Source organism: Molothrus aeneus, chromosome 10 (assembly GCF_037042795.1).
Source record: "Molothrus aeneus isolate 106 chromosome 10, BPBGC_Maene_1.0, whole genome shotgun sequence".
Taxonomy (NCBI): Eukaryota; Metazoa; Chordata; class Aves; order Passeriformes; family Icteridae; genus Molothrus; species Molothrus aeneus.
The window spans coordinates 16,752,843-16,775,115 of record NC_089655.1 but is presented as its reverse complement, the minus strand read 5'-3'; the positions used below and the strand labels follow the sequence as shown (position 1 = coordinate 16,775,115).

The 22,273-nt window shown below is 45.4% G+C and overlaps 1 protein-coding gene across 2 annotated transcripts; it reads left to right on the top strand.

Annotated features, from left to right (window-relative positions):
• The first annotated feature begins 2,429 nt into the window (after nt 1-2,429).
• On the top strand, nt 2,430-21,097 carry EIF4E2 (eukaryotic translation initiation factor 4E family member 2). 2 transcript variants are annotated; one of them, XM_066556488.1, is made up of 8 exons: nt 2,430-2,510; nt 3,249-3,363; nt 4,490-4,624; nt 7,428-7,532; nt 10,341-10,493; nt 10,601-10,737; nt 18,078-18,156; nt 20,627-21,097. In XM_066556488.1, exons 1-7 carry the CDS (start codon nt 2,491-2,493, stop codon nt 18,121-18,123), a joined length of 711 nt encoding a protein of 236 aa, XP_066412585.1. In that variant the 5' UTR covers nt 2,430-2,490; the 3' UTR covers nt 18,124-18,156; nt 20,627-21,097. The 2 variants fall into 2 exon arrangements, with proteins under 2 accessions (XP_066412585.1, XP_066412586.1); XM_066556489.1 differs by lacking the exon at nt 18,078-18,156.
• Nucleotides 21,098-22,273: the final 1,176 nt, after the last annotated feature.

Sequence of the window (22,273 nt, the reverse complement as noted above, 5' to 3'; positions counted from 1 at the left end):
ATTTCGAGTGCAGTGATCACAGATCTCTTCAGAGCAGGCTCACACACCACCTTCACTTTATGCTGAGCACTCCATGATGGAATATCTGGAGGTGCAAGGTGGGAAATGTGTGTAGCTGCACTTAGATATGTTGTGTCCTCACTCATGGCTCTTGTTGATTCAGCTGCCCTGATCCTCCACTGTAAGGTGGCTTGGGAATTTCAAGTTTCTGCATAGTCTGCACATGAACAATTCTTGAATGCTCATTATTATCCTTTTTTTTTAATCCAGAATGACTCCAAGAGGTGTCACACGCTGTCATTTGTCCATCCTGTGGAACTGAATACAAGGACTGAACAACCCTGCCATATGCAAAAGCAGTTTTACAAGAGATGGTGTGTAACAGCAGCACAAGTGAGCCCAGGGTTTGTAGGGACCCAGGACACCACACTGCAAGGCTTCCCTGTCACTTAGTGGCATCACTTAATGCCACTAAGCTTTGGGTACAACCCTTAGAAAAGCAAAGTCAGGCATGACATCTTGTGTTTACATTTTGTCCCAGGCTGCAAAATTACCCAAAGGTGAGTTTGAACAGCTCATGAGGAACTCTTCACTGGGAATAGGATGGTGGATGTTATCTACATGCTATAATATGAACAAATCTGTTCTCAGTTTCCCTGTCTTATTGCAGAGATGTACCATTTTTCCATACAGGATTTCAAGATTTAGGTCAGTGTATAAAGGTATAACAGTATAACAACCTTTGTCTTTTAACTGGTACAAGCTAAATATAAAACCCACAGAATTTTCAGAAAGACACTGCCTGTATATGCAATTTATTGTATTAGCAGAATACTTTAAATCTGTATCCAACCGGATGTAAGTGGTCTTCCCAATAGATAAGACCTATGTGGCTTTGGGGGAAGATGTCTTTGAGAAAATTAAGGTCCAAGTTCAGGGGTTTTGATCAGTGTGAGGCCTTCACTTCAGTGGGCTTTAGTGGTGTTCTTTTATAAGTTTGATAACTATAATTACTGCATCCTCTGGTGCTCTAAAATCAATCTTTAGGAGTGCCTAATAATTTCTAAATAAGCTATTAAGTAGGAGATAACAGAGTGTGACCCTGTTTCTTACCTCATAATAATTACTTGGCACTTACATTAGGCAATTTCAAGACAGTGATTGATATCTTGGCAATTTAAGCCATCAGTTTTTGACTCTATGTAAAAGATCTTTGTATGAGTAGGTCTCCATAGTGATTTGTGTAACACATTCTTTCTGAAATATTTTGGTAAACTGCTGGTCTTCAGAGCACACAGATCCCATTTAGGGATCCCGTTTGTTACCAACCAGGAAATTCTTTATGAGTTTTTGAACTATTTCTGCTACTATTTATTTCTAAATAATTTTCCATGTCTTCTAAGATTATGAACACAGGTTTGAGCCTGTAAGGCAACAGGATGGGAGGGCCAGTGGTAAGGACATTTAGCCTAGGACTTGGAGGGCAGGCCCTTTTCCCTGTTCTGCCATACTATTGGGATTTCAGGGATATTGCTGAGACACTCATTGCCTTTGCTTTCAAGTAGTAAGGTAGGAATGCCAGCATTACATTACTGTGCTTTACAAGGATGCATACACTCACACACTGTAGGACAGGGGATATGTAGTGCCTTATATATGCCGAATACCATTTTTTCATGTTCCTGATTGACAGAGTGATCAGAGATATTAGTTGTTTAGCATAAATAAGTTTTAAGTAGACCGAGTTGCACCAAGTTATAATATTGTGTGATTTAATATCGGGTTTTTGCTTTGCTTGCTTAGCATGCAAAATTCATGCATGGATTACATAGGCAACGATTTTTTTTACTCTTTCCACATCACAAATTGATAGAGAAACAGAAACTATGGCACTCAGAACTCTATTTACTAACTCTGCCAGATAGCAGAAATTACTGGTCATCGATTTGCAAAGCACTGTGAAAAGACTCTGTGCTCATGGAGTAATGTGGGAACAGATTCATGAAGTGCAAGGAGATGCTGAAGGAGGGACTATGCCCTTATTCTTTCCGAAGTGTCCATTATCACTTCAGGAGCTTGCAGGCTCTTTACTGGGACATTTTTCCCATTTTCTGTACATGAAGACCGATGGGGAGGGCGTCGAGCTGGGGTTCCCTGTCGCCGCAGGAGGCAAGGTGGGAAAACCCTTTGAAGAGTAACTGAGTTCTCAAACTGTATTTACGAGAGCAAAATTAATTACGTTAATAATTTGTAACTCTCGGGCTCGCTCCCCGGCGCCAGCCACGCCACGCCCAAGATGGCGGCGCTGCCCTGAGGGCTCTCCCGGCAGCGCGTTCCCTTTCCCGCCCGCCGTGCGCGCTGTTACGGCTCCGGGGGGAAACGCGGGAGGGTATGGCGGAGCCGCCGGAAGCGGCGGAAGAGTTTCGCGAGCGGACTCAGCAGGGCGGAAGTCGCTGAGGCGAACGGGGGTGGCGGCGGCAGCGAGCGACGATGAACAACAAATTCGACGCGTGAGTGTCACCCCCGAGCCCCCCCGGCCGGCCCCCGCTGCGGGGCCTGCACGGCCCCGAGTCCTGCTGGCGCCTCCCGCCGCTGCTCCGGCGCCGGGCGGGCCAGACGCGATGAGTCACGGGCTACGCACAGCCCCGTCCCTGCAGCCGGGGCCCGGCCCGGCCCCGAGGGGACGCGGCACCGAGAGGTGTGGGCGGTGGGCCGGTGGCAGGCCCGCACCGGGGAGTCGCGGGTCGCCTCGTAGCCACCCTTGTCTCTCGCCTTTTCCGGCCCTTGGCAGGGAATGGGGCGGGCGGAGAGACCTGTGGGGTGCTGGCTGCTGGCGCGGTGTCTGCTCGCCCCAGGCGCTGCCTCTGCAAGGCTGGGGGGCGTGGGGAGCGGGGCGGGCAAGAGTCAGCAGAGGTGCGGTGACAGGTTTTCGTGTGGGCCCCCTGAATAGCAGGGAACCCTAACAAGTAACTGGGGTTTCCTGTGGCCTATCATTATCCAGCACAAACTGCTTGAGTTTATTCCAAAAAGCTGTTTCGTTGTTCACTTCGGCTTAAAAGTGCTTACCCAAGATGCCTGTGATGGGCATGAAAGCAGAAGTGGTTTTTACTGTGTGGGTTGTCAAATGTAGATGTCCAAACTGTGGTGGTCCTTGTACCATGGAGGAGCTTTGGAGCAGAGAACTGCCTGGGCTTGGTATGAACCTTCTCAGCTGTGTGATGGCTCTCTTTGTTATTTTTCTTTACCAGATTGAAAGATGATGATAGTGGAGACCATGACCAGAATGAGGAAAATAACACACAGAAAGACAGTGAGAAGGAAAAGAATGATCGTGAGAAACCACAGAGTACTACCAAGAGGAAGGTATGGTGCTGGAATCTCACTCCTCTGCTAGGGCATGGTGTGGCACTGCTGGGGAGTCAATCCCCAGTTCAGGGATGAGGAAAATATGTCTTGGAGGGCTGTGGTCTCAGTGCATTGTTACTGCTGCAGTGAAGACTGAGGGACTATGTTTGATTTCAGTAATTTGATGGCACTTTTGGAGGTCTCTCATCTGAGGGGTGAATGCTTCCTTCACTAACATAGCTGGTGCCCTGCCAGGCTTTGGAATGGAAATGAGAAATAAGGCTTTATTTTCATCCAAAAACAAATTTGGAAGAGTACATGGGGAAAGGACTCCTGTCTGACAGGACAGTAGTGGCTTGAAGGTGGTTTGGCAGGCAGTGTTTGTGGCACTGTTGAAATTACTTTTAAGACATGTCCATGTGTGTAGTGCAGCCTGGTGAAGAAGGCATAAGGCATATATCTCCCCTGGTTTGTTTTTTTTTTTTTCATCTTGTTTAGGAAACAGTCCTTGTTTAGGATGCCCCCCGTGCTCTGTCTGAAGCAATGTAACCCTTGTAAACTTGCCATAGTCAAGAGGAAAGTAGAGATTTAAACCCTGGTAACTCCTGTAACAATATCAAATAGTACAAGAGCTTTGATTGGGGTTTTCTCTGTAAGTTTTGACTGCTGGTTAATGAGCTCTCATTAGCCTCTTTTGTGCTCATTAGGAGTATTTTTAATGAGAAATCAGTGTTTTGGAAATTGCAAAGTGATCACTGCCCACTGCTGGTGATGGGTTCTGCCAAAGCTGACATAACAAGTTCTTAGATTAATCTTCCCAGAGCACTGGGGTGTTGGTTGCTTAAGGCAGTTGGTGTCACCAAAGAGTTTTAATTGCAATTGAATCATGATTCATTATAAGTGGGGTTTATCCTTCCCAGAGGAGGAAAGTGTCTTTTTATTTTTTTCCTTAATTTGAAAAAGTTAAAGGTCTCACATTTCCCTTTTTAGTTTGTCTTTTTTTTTTCCTTTGAGACAGGCACAGGACTAAAATAATTCCGTCACGATGGCTTGAATGGTTGCTTTTCTATGCTGTAAATGCAATTTTCCCCATTGCCCCTTTTTAGAGGAGCATGCTGGGGTAACCAAGGCTTTGTGTTTGCAGGCTGTGGTGCCGGGGCCAGCCGAGCACCCCTTGCAGTACAATTACACCTTCTGGTACTCGCGGCGCACGCCCGGGCGGCCCACCAGCTCCCAGAGCTACGAGCAGAACATCAAACAGATCGGCACCTTCGCCTCCGTGAGTACCCTGCTGTCCCCTGCGCTAGGAAAACAGTCCAAAATCAGGGAAAATTCGGGGGGCTAGAAAGAAAGTTAGGCTTAGTAGGGCCTGGGAAAAATGTTAAAGGTAGGCCCTGGGAAATGTTAGGCCTTGTGTTTGCTAGATCGTGTGAAAGTGCACCTGTGTAGTCAGTATATGATAAATTATATGATTGTTAGATGTGATTAGATATAATTATTGTTTAAAGAGTCATGAGAAACTATGTTAGGGGTTTGAGGGGGATCACGAGAAATCCGTGCTTGGATGAAATCAATGTGTACAATAGAACAATGTAGGTTTAATAATTAATATGTAAGTTATATAATGATAGAATATAAAACATGTTCAGCTCGAAACCATGTTGGGGTCAGATTTGGGTCTGTGTACCCCTGACACCCAGAGCTCGTCAATAAAAGCACCTGCATATAATAATTTCGTGATGATGTGTTCCTGAACACTAACACTGTCACTCACACAGCCTGCTCCTCCTGGCCTGCTCCCTGTGTGCTGCTGCTCCTGGTGGCAATGAGTGATTTGCCAAGGCAAATGAGCTCTTGAATTTCAGCAGGAAATGTGTCTTTAGCACTTTTCCTTTGCCCTGTGCTAGACCTCTGTGCATGGTACTAGTTGGAATAATAATAGAAAAAAAAAAAAGCGCAGCCATGCAGTTAATTTATGGCTGGAGCAAGAGAAGAAGGAACAGCTTTTCTGTTCCATTTCTGTGCTGTCCCTCACACACTTCCCTCCACCCATATTCCCAGCACAAAGACTGTGTTTGGAATCTGGTATGCTGTATTTGCCAACAGCTGGTGGCCTGTTGTCTGTCTCTAAGTGATGGACAAGGTGCAGTTTGATTTTGCAGTCAAGTTCATTGGAAGGCAAATTGCTCTTCCTTTCTCCTTCCACTCTGTGGTTGCTTGTTCCTGGAATAAGCTTGAGCATGTCCTGGACAGGCTGTGTTGGGTTTTGCATGATGCTGGCAGAGTAAGCCTGCCCTCAAGAGCTCAAGATCTGTAAGCAAAGTAAGTCCCCATTACTTGTTCTAGAGATCAGGAAGTCTGTTGGCGTTTTTCTTCCTTTTTCTTCTAAGTCTGGTGTTTGCCCAGTTTTTTCAGGGTCTCTTATAAATGTTAAGTGGGCATATACATGCCCACCAGTATGTATATCTGTAATATGATGATTTATAAAAACAGCCCTTTATTCCTTCTGGAGGCTGCCTAAAAATATGCCTGTCTGAGAGCTGGGTTGTGTGACTGTATCCACACAGGATAAGGGTGGGAAGAAGAGCCTGTTGTTGTGGGTAGTTACTGCTCCTATTAGCCTCTGTGAACAAGTACTGTCAGGTCAGGGGGTGAAAAATGTGGCTGCCACTTGATGTTCTGGCAATAACTTTTCAGTCTGATAAATCAGTGTAGACTTAACATTGATTTTTACCTCTTTAGAGGAGAACATCTTGTTGAGTATTCTGTTGTATTCTGTTGAGTATTCTGCTCTTTGCTACGGAGAATTTGTTGCCATGGTTGGCTACAGTTCTGTTAGGATGGAGAGAGACTGGCCAGCATATTTGATAATGTGTTTGGGATCAAATTTTGTTTAAGGAGATGGAAGAGCAAACTTCAGAAAGAATTGTCTAGCTGAGTCTGTGGTCAGATTTATTCCTGGCTTTTCAGTGGAAAGCTCTAAAAGCTGTGAAATGTGAACCACTAGAGGGCACATTCCTTCACTGTGGGAGTGTGATTTCCCCACGGATGTTTGGACGTGCCTGACAAAAATAGATTGCTTCTGACCCCTCCTCAGTCTTGGTTCATAATTTTATTGGCTATAAAAGCAAATTCCAGCTTGGATGGCAAAGGTCACAGATTGGAGTGGAATTCCAAGTGCTGACCAAGTCATTAAGGTCTCTGATAAAGTGCTTGGAGTGATGTCTGCCCCCTCCAGCTGCACTGCTGGTCTGCTTAATAGCTATTGTCTTACTGAGTAGAGTCTTCTTAAAATATGGAAATTCCACTTCCACTGCCTTGTTTCACTTTAAAGATCCATCCTCTCTCAAATCCTTTCTTACCCAGAGATTCTCAAAAGATAAATATGCTACTTTTAAGAACTATAAAAAATAAATCCCTTGCCTTACAGTCAGATTGTCTCAAGCAGACACAGGGTGCCAGAATGGAACTGGTTGAAGTGAAGTGGTCCAAGTGTACCATGGCAGACTGTAAAAGGAAGTAAGAGGTATTTAAATAAAAACTCTGAATAGTGCCTTCTGATCTTAAATTAGCACCAGAATGTATATTTTTTCTTAAAATCTGCATACAATAAAACTAAATTTAAAAAAACGGTCTTATTTGAAGGCTTCCGCAGTTTCCATGGTCACAGAGAGCAGTGGTTATGCAGGGTAAAGAGGCTTCGCTGTAGCTGATGCCTTTGACACGTACCCAGTGATTGAAAGTTTGGGCAGTAGGAGTTAAAAGATATGTTTGGAACTGTTGTCCAGAGCAGCTGTTACCTTAGTACAGATTTCTTCAGACAAGCACTGAGTGACTTTAGAGGCACCCGTTGAATGTTTCAGGCGGTCACCTGGTAATGGAGGCAGTCAGAAACAGGCACCCAGGCTCTGACACTACTGTTGCCTTTTGTGTTGCCTAATCAACACCCTGGTGACAGAGAGTAGAGCAGAAGAGGGGAAGGTGGCTCTGGAGAGCTGGTGCAAAAATGGCAGCCTGTTCCTATAGAAATCCCGACTGTGACCAGTTTGAGCAGCCTCACTGTGTGGTTGGTGTTGTTGCAGGTGGAACAGTTCTGGCGGTTTTACAGTCACATGGTACGTCCTGGGGACCTGACAGGCCACAGTGACTTCCATCTTTTCAAAGAGGGCATCAAACCCATGTGGGAGGTGAGTTGGAGCTCTCATTTCTGCCTTGATATTTTCCCGCAATATTTTGGAAGGAACCTTCTATAGTAGAGGAACTCTTGTCATTAAGTGGCACTCCATTAGATTTTCTTGGGTGGAATCCTCTTGTCTGGGTTTCCTGTAAGCTTGTCCTCAGAACTCTGTCCATGTAACCTGGCAGTCCTGCTGCCAGAGAGGGAAGATGGGGAAGTTGCTGGCTGCACCCCAGCAGAGGTTGCTGAACTGCCATTGCCAATGGAGGGGGGACCCCATAGCTGCCTCCAGTGACAGCAGTGCAGGGCTTTCCTCTGGAAGGACTGGACCTCTTCAACAAAGCTTATAAAAACCAACCCTCCTTTTTCAGTCAAGGAGGTGCATATGGTTAAAAGCCTGCACACAGAGCTGGAGAAACAACTTTGCCTTTTATTTACTATTAGCTTTTTTCGTTTGTTTTGGTTTGGTTCTGTTGTTTTGGTTTGGTTTTGTTCCAGGGCACTTTAGTTTGCTTCTATTTCCATCCAAATCTGTTAAAAGAAATTTTAAAAGAATCTTTGCCCAGCAAATAATTCTCCCAGTTCCTGGCCTGCTTCCAGCAATGACCAATAGCATTCACAATATGGGTATTTTATGTGTTTCTCTGAAGTACCTAATTATACTGCTTGGTCTTGAGAAATTTATATGTGACCCTCATTAGCAATTATTTTAAGCAAGGTATTTTATAGCCAGTTACTGCAAACACTATTTATATAAAATGTTTAACCCTCTTTGCACTCCTGGTGAGCAAATTCCTCAGACAATGTGTCGACCAGAGTCCCCAAGTTAATGATACCAGAATTTCTATAAAGCATTTCCCAGTAGACATTTTAAGATGGAGGTGGAGAGATTCTTTAGTATTTTTACTTCTGGCCCTACTTCCTTCTTATATTTCTAGAAGAGGACCTGAGATCTCACTTCTGGCCTTCCATTGCTGCATGCTTTGTAGGGCTTTTTTTATGCTTCTTTCTCTTCCAAACCAGTCCTTCGTTACTGTCATTCTTATAGGTACATATGTGCCTGTGTGTAGCTCTGATCTTTTTCTGCATCCATCTGTGCCTTTTCTGGTAAAGTCAGAAGCACTAAGCATAATAATCCCTGGTGATTTACTGGGCTGCAGATCATTATTATTCTGGTGAAGGAAAATCAAATGCTTGACTGAACCGAAGCTTGTTTAACCTGAAAGAAAACTAACAACAATCATAAAGCACATGATACAGCATCTGCCTCCCAATCACTGCTCTCTCTCTAGCTTTGAACCTGCTTAAGCCACCTTTGAGATATTTTTAGCAATAGCACTCTCTTCTGATGCCCATTAGTCACTGTGGAAACTTTGAAGAGTTAAACCCAGCTCCCAGGCTGTGATGTTCACAACTTGGAAAACAAGGATACTTAAGAGAAAGCAGTTTGCTTCTCACAGGATTCTGCCACTTTCTTAGAACTTATGTTGATTTGGGTGGCTCCTGTCATGCTTTGAGGTTTGTCTGGAGCTGACACCTTCCCCTTTCAGTCCAGTACATACCTGAAAAGTAAGAGTCAGGTGAATGCTGCTGTTATGCTGACACTTCCATGTTTCCTCAGGATTGCTTTGTTAGCACTTGCTGTGTCTGAGAGAGCAGACAAATGTTTAGTTTTATCTGAGCCCTAGAGAAGCTTTAAGGCGAAAATGAAATTAACTTTATTTCATTAAGAAGGGTTGGGCTGCCTTGCCTGGCATCTTCAAGGTGTGTCCCAGCTTGGCAAAGGGGATTGCTGGGGATTTGGAGAGGGATGTCCTGTTTTGTGCAGTCCCCTCTGAGTCATTCTTTGTTCTCTGTTTCTGTCCTAGACCTGTCTTCCCTTACCCTTCCTAACTGCCACCTCTTTGACTTGTTCCTACCTCTCTGTCTTCAGCTTTGGACGGAATTTGTTCCCCTCTCACCTTGTAAGATTTCCCAGCTACAGTGTTGTACCAGAGAATGCCACAGTGTTCTGCACAGAGGAGGAGCTGCTCTTTGACATAGCTGTGCGTTCTGGGGAGCAGGGGAGGCTGTAGCAGTTTCCAGCTCTTTGTCAGCTTCAAGATACAGAATCACAATATTGAGGTGACAGACTGGGTGCTTAGCATTAATTTTTTCTTTTACTTTCTCCCCTCTTTTTGGTTATTTCCCTGGGTCACCACAGGCTGGGACAAACATTCAGCTGTATGGTGTGTGATAATGTCAGAGAATAGGGTGGTCCTTTCTGTGTTAGCACAACTTGTGAGCCCATTCCTGGAAATGTGGAATGAAAATGTTTATCAATTTTTTGCTTGCTTTTAAAGTACCATTTTGCAAACCCTTTACTGGCCTTCCGTGCCCTATGATGAGGGGGTTCTCCTGTTTTACAGGGATCTTGTTTTACAGCAGAACTGCATGGACAGGGGATTAGACAAATGGTGACTCTGTCTCAAGTTTAGGAGTAGTTTTAAAGTCCTTGCGTCTGGATCTGTTTGTGCAAATTGGTAGTCTGGTGTTAGTCTTTGCTAGTGGGATCAAAATGCTAGAACTCAAGTCATCAGGGCATAGAACTTGGTCTGGAAGGCTGAGGGCCATTGTTTCAAGTACTTAGTATTCAAAGTAAGTGGTTTTCCTCTGTCTCTGCTTATATGGGGGAGAAGTGAAATAAAATGCTTTTGCTTGAAAACACCTTCCTTGCCCCACCTAATCAATATCTGCTCCTGTTTGTGGCTCTGCTGTCTTTTGGGTAGCAGAAAAATAGCTAGGAGAAAACAAATCAATTTATTTCCCCTCTTCCTAGGATGATGCCAACAAAAATGGTGGTAAATGGATTATCCGTCTGCGGAAGGGCTTAGCATCGCGGTGCTGGGAGAATCTTATTCTGGCCATGTTGGGAGAGCAGTTCATGGTGGGGGAAGAAATCTGTGGGGCCGTCGTCTCTGTCCGATTCCAGGTGAGTGCTTTTGAGAACTGTGCTTCCATGTGGCAGGGCTGCAAAAAGTGTCCTGTGCTCACCTCTCCCTCCCTCCCTCCCTCCCTCCCTCCCATGCCGTTCCACAGGAGGACATCATCTCCATATGGAACAAGACAGCCAGCGACCAGGCCACGACAGCCCGGATACGCGACACGTTACGAAGAGTGCTCAACCTACCTCCCAACACCATCATGGAATACAAAACCCACACCGACAGCATCAAGTATGTGTGCTGGCCAGGGGGGTGCTGCAGGGTGCATGTGTGCTCGAGCAGCTCGGAGCACGGCGCGGGCCTTGGCAGAAGTGCTTGTGTGCGTTAGGGCTGCTCCTGCACACTGAAGTGCAAACAGCAGCGTTTGTTGCCAGCGTGCTTTGAAAGCCAAATTCCTGTGTGGTTGTCGTGGGTGTTTGGTTCTATGAGCAAAACCTTTTTCTTTTTTAAATGTATGATCCAGGGTTGTTTTAACAATCCACCCAGCCTGTCACTTGGGTGATGGGCAGCCCAAAGTGGGACTGTGGCTCGATGTATTCAAAGACAAGATTGCAGTGGGGGCAGTAGAATAATTTGAATAAATAGAGATTCTAGGGAATAAAGTGCGGAAGCTAACAGGGATTTATAGTGCCATTAGACTTATAAATGGTCTTGGGAAAGTGCTGTGTGAATTTACAGTGCTGTACAAATGATTTCTAATCATAATAAACGTCATATATTAAGTCTTCCAGGCCCTGGTGACAGAGGCTCTTTAACAAGACTAGAAGATCATGGTACACAGAGAGCACAGCTGTATTTTTAAATAAATGTATTATAGCTTACCATATCAGGCCATTCAGGGTGACTTTTATTTCCCACAAAGTGATGAAAAATTGCATATATAGGTATTAGTTAGAAGTGAGTAATATGTTGTTTTTCTTTTTTTCTTAAGTGTATTGTAAACTAATAGGTCATAACTGATTAAACTATAAACTGATTAGGTCATATTGGTTAAATTAATACTTGAAAAGGTGCACACAGAAAAATAAGTGAAATGAGTAAGACACTGATGGGGCAGAGAGCTTTCTAATCTTGCTTGTAATGAAGGTGCGAGTATCTTTCATGACTTTCTTTCATCATGCTGGCTTGTTCCACATAATCATGCTGTCATCAGTCTGCTGTCAGACAGTTTGATGGGATCCATCCTGGTTCTAGCACACAGCTGGCTTCCAATTTTGAGTGTGGGTCACTAGTAATTATACAGAAATCTCGTTGAAACTGCCTATAAGCATTTAGTGTTCCATGTGGCCCTCCCTCCTGTGTGCTTGGAAAAGAGAAGAGAAAGAGATTTTTTCTGCGATTTTGCCACTAACGTTTCTCGTGCACTTTTTGCCAGGAGAGGGCACTATGGACTCTCTGTCCATGCAGGGAAATAGCACTGTGCTCATGTGGACACGCAGCAGGGTATTTTACTCCTGTTCAGCAGCAACAGCAGACTGCAGGCTGCGGTGATGCGGCTTTGTGGTGAGAGCAGGGAGGCGTTTGACTTTTCTCAGTCTCTGTAGTAAAAGCTGTGTGTGGAGCCAGCAGTCCTAAGCTGTGGTGGTGGTTCATGTAGCAAGTGTAGAATGGGAGTGATGTGGCCTTTCCCTTGTGAGCTATCATGACCAGCACTTCCTAGCACAGAGAATGCCTCTATAGCAGTGTTTGTTTTTGCTCTGGCAGGTGTAAGGCCTTGAGTGATGGTGCAGCCAGCAGTGTGGCCTCATTTCCCTACACCAGTGAACATGCTGTGCTTCCTGCCCTCTCTTCCTGCATAGCATCCGTGTTTCATTTTGTGCTGCTGACGTGTGGTGCAAAATGAGCTTGTCTGAGAATAACAGGTGTTGGAGGTATCAAGTTTAGTAGCTCAGATTACAGCTGGGAGCAATTCTTAAGTAGAGGCCAACTGGCTTGTCTCCCACTCATTCTTCTGTGGGTAGGAGTGTTAGTAGGAATTGCTTTGATGATGTCCCAGTCAGGTAGGTCTAAGCAATTAACCTTCTGCCATGTAGGGCATCATGAAAGCCCCTTTTTTCCCATTGCCTAGCTTAAGCTGCAGCAGTCTGATTGCAATGCTCTCCAGCATCTCCTTCCAAAGGCACTGGTGTAAATTCAGAGCAGAAGTGCTGTCAGTGGAGTTTCTGTGTAGTGATGCACAGACCAACTTGTGCCTCTCTTGCCTGGTACCAGCAGGCAGCAAGGGGCAGCAGCTGCAGAGAGGTGATGGTGACTGCTTTGTGACAGAGAAGAGCAGAACAGCCCCAGCTTTCAGTCTGACTCTGCTTGGATAAGCTTCATATCATTAAGGTTCTCTCACTAATAAAGAATCTCTAGTGTAACTAGTTCTATCCTCCATGAAGTCTGGCTCCTTTTCCTCACCCATCTATCAAGTCCTGTTGAAATACTGTCCGTCATGAATAAACTCCACTTATGCTGCACATGTACCATGTGATTTATGACTGGGGAGGGCTTTCTAGCCAGCACTCTATATTCACACTCTGGCTGTGTTTCATGAAAAGCTCTAATGGAAGAGCTGTGCTCTAGGCTTTGTCAGGGCTGCCTTTTGAGGGGGGCTCGTGGCATTTTTCATTTGTATGGGCTGCATCTCTCCACTAGAGCTCTGCTCATGTGCAGGGTTTGATTGGCATTGATTGTGCTTCAGGGAAGGGAGCTTGCTTAGCAAGAAAAGAACAGGTATTTCTCAAAACCTTGACTTTTAGGTAGTGAATTGACCTGGATTAGCTTTTGACACACTGTAAATGAATGCTTCTGTAGAAATTGCTAGCATGCCTCTCACTGTGGAACCTGAGCCCTGTGTTTCAGGTTTTGTATATTCCTTTTGTGATGAAGTATTTCATATTAAATCATTTCTAGACACCATTTTTCATGAGTTGTCAGTGAGGCTGCAGCCCCCTTTGTTTCAGAAAGTGGTGGTGCTGTCAAGCTGCATCTGAAAAGTACCTGTTGCGTCACAGCCATTCCAAGGAGCTGTTCTGCATTCTGTCCTTCCTGCTCTCAGTGGTGGGGCTTGTGCATTTAGCTAGATAAGCAGATCTTTCATTGCAATTTTCCTGTGTTTGTCCTTTCTCTTGCTCGTGATATTGACGAGCTGCCTAAATCCCAGCAAGTAGAAGGGTCAGCCTAGTCTGTATGAATTTCCAATCTTGCTAGGAAAGCTAGAACAATCTCTTAGACTCTGCTAAATTCCAGGAGATTTATAGTACCTTAGGCCTTACAGTGCTGAGCACCTGAAGAGAACATATGTGACATTTTGTGGGCTACCTTGTTTCAGTAGCTGGAGAGAAATTGCTTCTCTTTGTTCCCTCAGAGGTGCACTGAGAGAGGAGCACTCAGATGCAGTGAACCACTTAATAGGTTCAGTTCATCTATGTTGTTAACCTTGGAGGTGACAAGGTCCAGAAGTGACAGTGACTTATGGACAGTGGTACTTCCTGTGGAATTAAAGGCAAAATACCCAACCTCTTTTGCTGCTGTAGCAGCTGCACTTTTTTTGAAAGCAGAATGTGATTGCCAACCACAGCCTGGCTATGTCTCAGTGAAACCACTGAAAATATTCAGGTACCTGCATGTGTGACTTTTCACATGTGACTTTGAGCATTGCAGCATGAAGTTCGTGGCTGCCTTGCCCTGTGTGGGCTTATCAGCCTTTCTTTTCTGCACTGATAACTGTGTGGTCAGTGACTATCTCCTTTCATGAGAGCTCTCACCCACAACACTGTCCAGGAATCCCAGGCAAATTCAGCAACACTGCTTCCAGTGCCAGGAGAGGCCAGAGCAGTGAGCATCAGCAGGTTACCACTGAGCAGGCTGGTGTGGAAATGTTTTGGTTGCTGTGTGACATTACAGATTGTCCTGTCAGCTCTAAAGCAAGGCTGCTTTTTCTGGAAACAAAGCTTTGCTTATTCCTAAGTGCCTGCTGCAGTGAGAGCTGAGCAGGGTATAAAACTATCCTTTCCTTTTAAAGTCACCAGTGATAACTAATGGGATGGCTTGAGTAAATGAGAAGAATAGTTGATCTTAATAGAGCTGGCACTGGGTTCATTTCACTGCAGGCAGCTGGAGGAAATGGCCTCAGACTATATTGTAGGTAGGAAACAAGAGGATATCCTATGGAGGGAATAATGCACTGTAAGAAGACTGCAGGGGTGAGGTTCTCAGGACAAAAAGAGAGGAATGGTAAAAAAGTGAGGAATTAAGATGAGAAATCACTGTGGAAGTGACAGGTGTTGCACAAGAAGATCAGTGTTTACGAGACAAGTCAGCTGCTGGTAGGGTGCTTGTGAGGTCTCCCTTGTCACAGCAGAGTTCAGCTAATCCTGTAACTGTTGTGGTTTTAAAACACTGGTTTCCCTTTGCTTGCTAATTTCCAAAACCTTAGGAGAACCTCTCAGTGCTGCTGTTCTATTTGTGTCACCTGTGTCTTTGACTGTGCCCTAAATGGAGTGGGCAGGGTTAACCTTGCCTGAAGAGAAAAGGTGTGCAAAGGGGACCCTCACACATTGTCTGATGCCTGTGAGGGGAAGGCAGGGTGCCTTGGGTCTTGCCAGCTCTAGAGCTGCATTGTTTCACCCTCATCCATTCAGGTCTGAGAGCAGGAATAAAATCTAGAGGAGAGCAGTGAGGTTCCAGATCTGATAGCTGTCCTCTTCTCCTGAGTCTCTGCAATACTGGCTTCATTCATTTAGCACTCCATTCTGCAGTTCCAGTAATGTTTCCAGGTGCTGAAAGTCTAAGAGCACTTGCATAGACCTGGTCTTTGAATTGGTGGATTCAGTGATTCATTCTCCATCAACATAATATGCTTTACTCAGAAGTGTCCATGACTTTGTGAAAGGCTTCCTTATCTTGGTGGCCTGTCTCTTACGAAAAAAGTGCCTATAACCTATTTATTTCATGGTTAATTTTTTTTTTTCAAGGAGGTCAGTTTGGTTGTGTTTATTTAATTGTGTTATATTGCCTTTGCTCCAGGTACTGCCAGACAGGTGACAGAATTATTTCAGGCTAGAAGACTACTCTAGATGTCTTTTTCAAGCTGTTAGTCACCAAGTTCTTGTCTGGCTGGGAACAAATCCCAGGGTTATCACCCAGGAAGAGTTTGAGCTGCTCTGGACACCCACAGAGTGTAGTGAGTGGTCAGTGTGCTGGGAGGTTCCACTGGGCTGGCAAAAGAGACAGACCTTGGTGCCCTTTGTAAGGTACCCTAAGTGCACTCAGCTCTCTGGATCCTTTTTAGCTGAGGAAGGAGAAGGTAAGGAGCAGGGTTGCACAGAGAAATACTGGAGGCAAATTACTGGGACTTAACTAAGGATGTTTGCAGAAAACAGCTAGTGCTGCTTGCACAATAGTGATTTGGAAAGCCCCTTGAAGCAACTAAGACTGCCCTTCCTCTTTTTAATGGAGTCTTCCTCTTTTTTTTCTTTTTTATTCTTTTTGGGGAGATAGTGGCTTCTTTTCTCTTTTTTTTTTCTTCCAACTTACTTGCTGGGGCTAAAGGGAGCTCTGTCTGGGTCCTGACCCTGGGCAGTGGGGAAGAAGGTGGGAAATTTCAACAGTTGTGGGTCAGGAAGGAGTGTGGAAGAACAGCTCTGGCTGGCTTTGTTTAGCCTGCCAACGTTTCCATTTCCCATCTGTTCAATGGGAATAATCTAAGTGTTGGGGATCAATTCACTGAGTATCTGATTGCTGTGCAGACAGTATGGCAATAAGGTACTAAAAATGTCTATACATAAAAATAACCTCTTAGACTCTCTGGCACTGTGCCTTTGGCATGTCACAGGTCATAAAGATTCTGCCAGATGAAATTAACTGGCAGCCTTGTTCAGTATGGAATGAAAGCAGTTTGCTCTCCTAGTGTAGTTTAGGTACATTAGGGCAGACACATCCTAGTGGATTTTTTCAGTCAAGTCAGCAGATAGTTGGAGTCATTAGTACTATAATACATATGAGGGTCTTGAATTAAAAATTCTTGGCTGGAAGAGCTTTCTCTCTATGTCTGTTGAGGACAGAGATGAAGGACTGTGCATGATGTTATTGGGATGTTGGAACAAGGAACTCCTTAGTGTGAAAGGGGTAATAAATTATCGATCATGATGACAAGTAATCTGTCCTTGTGTTTCTTCTGCTGAGAAGTTACAAGTTTGGGAGAACTATGGGAGAGGAAAGAGTGATTGTGGGTGATGGGAATGTGGTAGAGATACAAGGGAGGTTGGAGGGAAGACATGAAGGTGGAGACTCTTTGACAAGTCTGGAAATGTGCAAAGATTACCAGCAACTAAGAGGGCTTCAGATTCAGAGTTTCTCATTTCCCTAACTTTCTTCTGAAGTGAGGCTGTTGAACTCCAAGGTCTTTGTGTTTATTTGGGTTATGACTGGCTGGGAAAGAGCATGTGACACCTGGGCTGCTTTTGCAAATTCCATTTGGGAGCTTGACTCTGAGGCTCAGATAAGAGCCACATTGGTGGTCCAGTTGTGGCACAGGTGCTGACTAATACAGGGTTTCCATTTCTGGACTCTCCTATTGTGTTGCAGTGGCCTGATGAGGCAACGCACAAAACAAAATGTGAAGTAGCTGAGAAGTACCAGCAAAAAAATCTAGAGGGTCGTCTGCGTTTATGATTGACCTGGGTTCTCTTTAAGGTCCCTCCAGCTCCATGGGACTCTGTGGCTTCAGAAAATGGCTTGGCATGTGCTATAGGCACCAGTACTGTTTTGCTGGGCATGGAGAACTATGAGGTTCTTTGATGTCTCTGATCCTAGAAGATAATAACCATGCTCACATTAACCTCAGCATGTTTTCCCTGAGAGGGTTTTCAGTATGCTGCCTTCATAAAACCGACAGCAATTTTTCAGTCTGCTGCCTTCATCCATCAGGAACGTTCTCCACCAGGGAATGCAGTGTTGGACCTGTCCCTCTAACTTATCTAAAACATTTTCATTTCAAATAGTTGTGATGTTTTTACTGGGTCGCCATTAACAACGCAGGATTACAATGCGTAATGAGACTTCCTAATAGCAATTGGATTCTGCTGCCTTATTAAAGAATTTTGTAAGAACTAAGCTGTGTGGCATTGAAAGAAGCCCCTTTTGGGGGGATTACCTGCGTATGCAGTATGTGGCAAAGCATGAGGCCAGTAACTGGCTGAGTTTAACCAGCCAAGGAATGTGATAATCCTCCAGAAAGACGTAACATGGGCTATTTTATGAGCAATAGGAAATGGATATTCCATTTGTGCCTAGGAAGGTCATACCTGTCTCTGGGTATTAATGTGGCTTTATCACCAGCAGCCAGTGGGAACGCTTCATGTCTGTGCAGAATGCTTTAGCTGCCTTGTGCTGTCAGATGTTTGGCTGGATTTTAAGGATGCTTCTATCCACTAGGACTATCAGAGAATATTGCCTTGCTCTCTGAAGACAAGTGCCTTTTAAACGTTATTGAATGTTTCTGCTCTCGTTAAAAGTTAAGAAGCCTTTGATCTGAAGTGCTATTTTTTGGTTTTATTTCATTTTTTTTTTTCCCTCTGGCTTGCCAGGGCCTGGGAGGAGTTTCATGGCCTGGTGAACAGCAGTGGCCGCTGATCGAACGCTCCCCCTCCCTCTGTCACACCCAGGGTAGGGCCTCATCTTTCTTCCTATGTGACTCCATGGCATACCTCTCAGCTTCCAACCTTCTTCCCGTGGGCTGGCATGTTCTCTTGTCTTATGGGCCTGATGGTGGGCCCATTCTGCTATTTGTTCTTTTCCAAACGTCAAAATTACTTTTAAATTTTTTTTTTGACCAGACACCAGCATTTTCTGTTGAAGTGCTGTGTGCTATTATGCTAATGTGTCCTTCGTGTGTATGAGGCACTTGTATCCCAGACCTGGTCCCAGGAGGCTGAGAGGTATGTCTTCAGCTTGGGTGTGTTGCCTAGGGTTGACTGTAAGCAGGTATGGAGTGGTAAATGAATCCTAAGCACATCCAGAGGGTGGACACTGAGAGAGGCACCTGGGGCCTGACACACAGCTCTTTAAGAGTGGGCTGGAACAGAATAAATTAATTGGTCAATAAAAGCTTGTTCAGGAAGGACACCCAGTAGCTACTGTAGGTAGAAATAATAATGTTGTGACTAATGAGACAACCACTCTCTCCTGCTGGTAGTCAGCCAAGATGTGCAGAGAAGATAGCCAAGGTGAGCCCAGGGCTGCTGGGAGCCTCACAGCTCAGATTGTTTTTCCCTGCAGTGCCCAATTCCCTGACAGCAGGCCCTTAAGAAAGGCCAGCAAGAGGCCTGGCCATGAGAGCTGGGTTGATTGTAGCCAAGTGGGATCACTGGATTGCTGAGTGCCAGAGCAGAGGAATCTGCTGGAAGGAAGCATTTACATTGCTCAGTTCCCATAACTGGGCAGTGGAATGTAGCTGCTCCAGCACAGCTGAGCTCTGAGGAGCTGCTGGGGATCCCAAAACCTCCCTCAAAAGCATTGGGCGAGCAGTGTTATCATACCTTGCTCTGAAGTCATGGGTGAAAACAATAACCTCTCTCTCCTCACAGGTTTGTTTTTTTGTGAGGATCAGTGTTTACAAAATACTACGCAGGCACTTGGTAATGTTGTTATTGTTAGATGACATTCACGTGTCCTTCTGGAAGAGGAAACCAGCTCACTTAATGATATACCAGGCTCTGAAGGGTACAGGAAAACAGTGGCAGTGTTCATTTAGCTCTCATCTGTATTGGGTGGTCTGTGCTGAGCACGGATGAGCAGAGGGCCTGGGGCACCCCAATAAAGGCAGAAGGAGGGAAAAAATAGGGAAAAACCTGTCCACTAAAGAGCTACCTAAAGTATGCTGTCCTCATGAGGTAGATGGCACAGGTGAAAGTCTAGTATGGGATAGAAAGCCAAACCATTGTTGCAAATTAACCAGAATCCAGTTAATGAATCCTGAATCACATTTCCAAATAGCAGCCTAGCCTGCTCTTCTAGCAAGTGCAAAGGTGAACCCCAGTCTTCTGCAGCATGGTTTTTGCTGTCGGGTCATAGCAGAGTAACTTTTTAAACTCTGAAAAGTGGTTTTTATTTCCTTCTGTTCTTCCAGTTCTCCAGCTCACCTCCTGGAGGTATTCCAGCCTGTGCTGGTACTGCTGCCATGTAGCTGCTGGCAGCACACCATGATAGCTCACAGATTTGAGTGGAATTTCACAGTCCTGCACAGCACCTTGCTGCTGAAGTTGCTGCCTTTGCTCTTCAGCTATTTGATATGTCCTGGGGCATCCCTAAATGTTTTGGCTTGGGCACCTTACAGCCCTGTCCTTGTTTATGGGAAGAGCTGCCAAACCTATCCTCTCAAAGTAATTGTAATCTCCTTTTTTTCAACACAGTACCCATTAATGTGGGAGTATGGTTTACCTGTTGCTGCTGCTCACAGGCTGGCAGTAAGCAATAACAGATTTCTGTAACCTGCCCCATCTTCAATTGCTGCAGTGCCATGAGACTGTACTGAGGGAGCTTGTAGACCAGCACTCCTTCCTTGGTCAATAGCCCCTGTGGCTGTACTCTGAGTGTGTAGAAGCTGCTGAAGCAACTTGTCTATTTAAACTTGAGGAAAACACCCTTTTCAGATTAGATACATTTAAGGTAGGAGAGATCAGAGAGCTAAACTTGTTGACAGTATGACTAAACAGGAGGGACAGAGGCAGGGGGAGGTTGGTCTGATAGTATATTTGTGTTCCAATCAGAATCCCTGAGATAAATGTTTGCTAAGGAAGAGACCTTGCAAGTTGTTTAAACAGCAGAATCCATCAGGGAGGTTTCCACGTTCTATCATGTGCTTTGCTCACAGGAGATGACAATTTTTTCTTCTCATTGAAGGGGATGAACCAGGATCTCCCTCTGTTCCAAGGGTTCTGGAGTGACAGCTGACTTGTGTGAGAAGTCAGCTGTAGAAGTAGTTAGGAAGATCTGCATGGGAGATTTAGCAAGTGTTGATTTTGAGTGATGTACTGGGATGGCAGCACTGGTGGCTGTAGTGAGGAGAATGGGGAGGTGCTGTGATCTGAAGGAATGCACATCTTTAACCACGTTTTTTCTTCCCTCTGTTTTCCAGGGATAATTCAAGCTTTCGAAACACAAAAATCACATTGTGAGAACAAGAGTTGGCACTAAGCTCCTCTCTCCGTGTTGAAAGCACTGAGAGTGGCCTCCGACCTCTGAAGGGACTCATGGGCCACTCTCGAACTCCTCCCTGGGGGAAGGATCCACCTGAAGCCCTCCAGCAGCGGTGACAATAGAGGCCGGTTTTGTCTTACACAAACTTTTTTTTAGCAGCGGGGCGGGAGGCAGCCTTTCAATTAGCAGCGGGCCCTCGGGGCCGCATCTTGCAGCACTTTCCTGTCTTTCTCTACATGGCACGCAGGATCTCTGGGATTCTGCCCCAACATCAGAGCCTTTTGCTGAGGGATACCAGTATTATAAATCTCTCTGCAGCTGGGAGGAGCATCCCAGTTGAGAGTCAGCCCTGTGGTTTTCAAATGCCCCTTTTCAGTTCTGCCAATAAATTATTGGGTCTCTTTGTTTCTTTCAGTCTTTCATTTTTTGCTGTGTGAAATTCAGTGTGGTGGTATTTCTCTAGGCTGCTTGCTTTATCTTTGCCTCTTCTTTATACTCCCAGGTTAGCAGTGGCTTGTACCCACCCCTATTTGTTGTGGAGAGGGATTTGAGCTTCCCTTAAACCAAGACAAAGAGTTGTTTGGTATTAGTTGCCTTCATTCTGTCTGTCTCGATGGAGAGCCAGCAGCACTGGCTGAATTCAGGGCCAAGCCTGCTTCTGTTGTACACTGGGGTTTGTAAGTCTCTGGCCACCTGGGAAACTGGGCCCCCAGTGGGTTTAGCAGAAGAGGGCGATGGCCCAGCCTGCTGCTCAGAGCTGCGTGACAGCTGTGACCAGAAGAGGGGCTGGGAATGACCCCCTGTCCTCTGGGGTGAGCCTCAAATGATGGGCTGCTGCCTGGAAAGCCAGCATGGCTGCAATTTGGATGCCACGGAAACAATAGGAGCTAATTATTTCTTCTGATTCTGCTTGACTACAACACTAATTGTACTCATTAACAGCTCCAGCTTTTTTTTCTTTCCTTGGGGAATCTCACAATTGCCTTTCATTTTTAATGGAGCCTTTGCCTTGGGCCCAGGAGGGGAGGCTGTGGCCAGTGATGGGGCACATCTCCTGCCCCATGTGCTCTGTGCAGTCCCCCAGGAGAAGGGGCTGCTTGGGCCAATCTGCTTGTGACTGCAGAACCAGCAGCCCGTGTCTGGGACAATTACCAGCCTTGGAGCCTGGGAGACATTCAGCCTCATGACTCCAATTGCAAATTCCTTGTCTTACTATTGAAGTCTAGATTGAAAGCAGCCAAGACTGGCAGAGAAGAGAGTTTAAAATATTCAGTCTTCTGAAGGGTTTGTTTTCTTCGTTGAGAGTGTCAGTTCTAGGCTGTCTCTAGGGACATTCCTTGCACTGACAGCAATGACTAAGTGCTCCCCATGGTCAGGCAGTTAGCACCTGGCTGGGCAGGGAGCAGGGCTGGTCCCCAAGCTGTAGTGGCATCCCTCTCTGTGTTTCTTGAGACCCATGGTCCTGTTCCTGCTTTTGGCGCTTGTCACCAGCTCTCAACCAAATGCTCTTTTCCAGACACAATTTGTTTTCCCTGCTGCGGGCAGGTACTACTATGGCTGCTACTTAAGATTCCTTTTAAATACA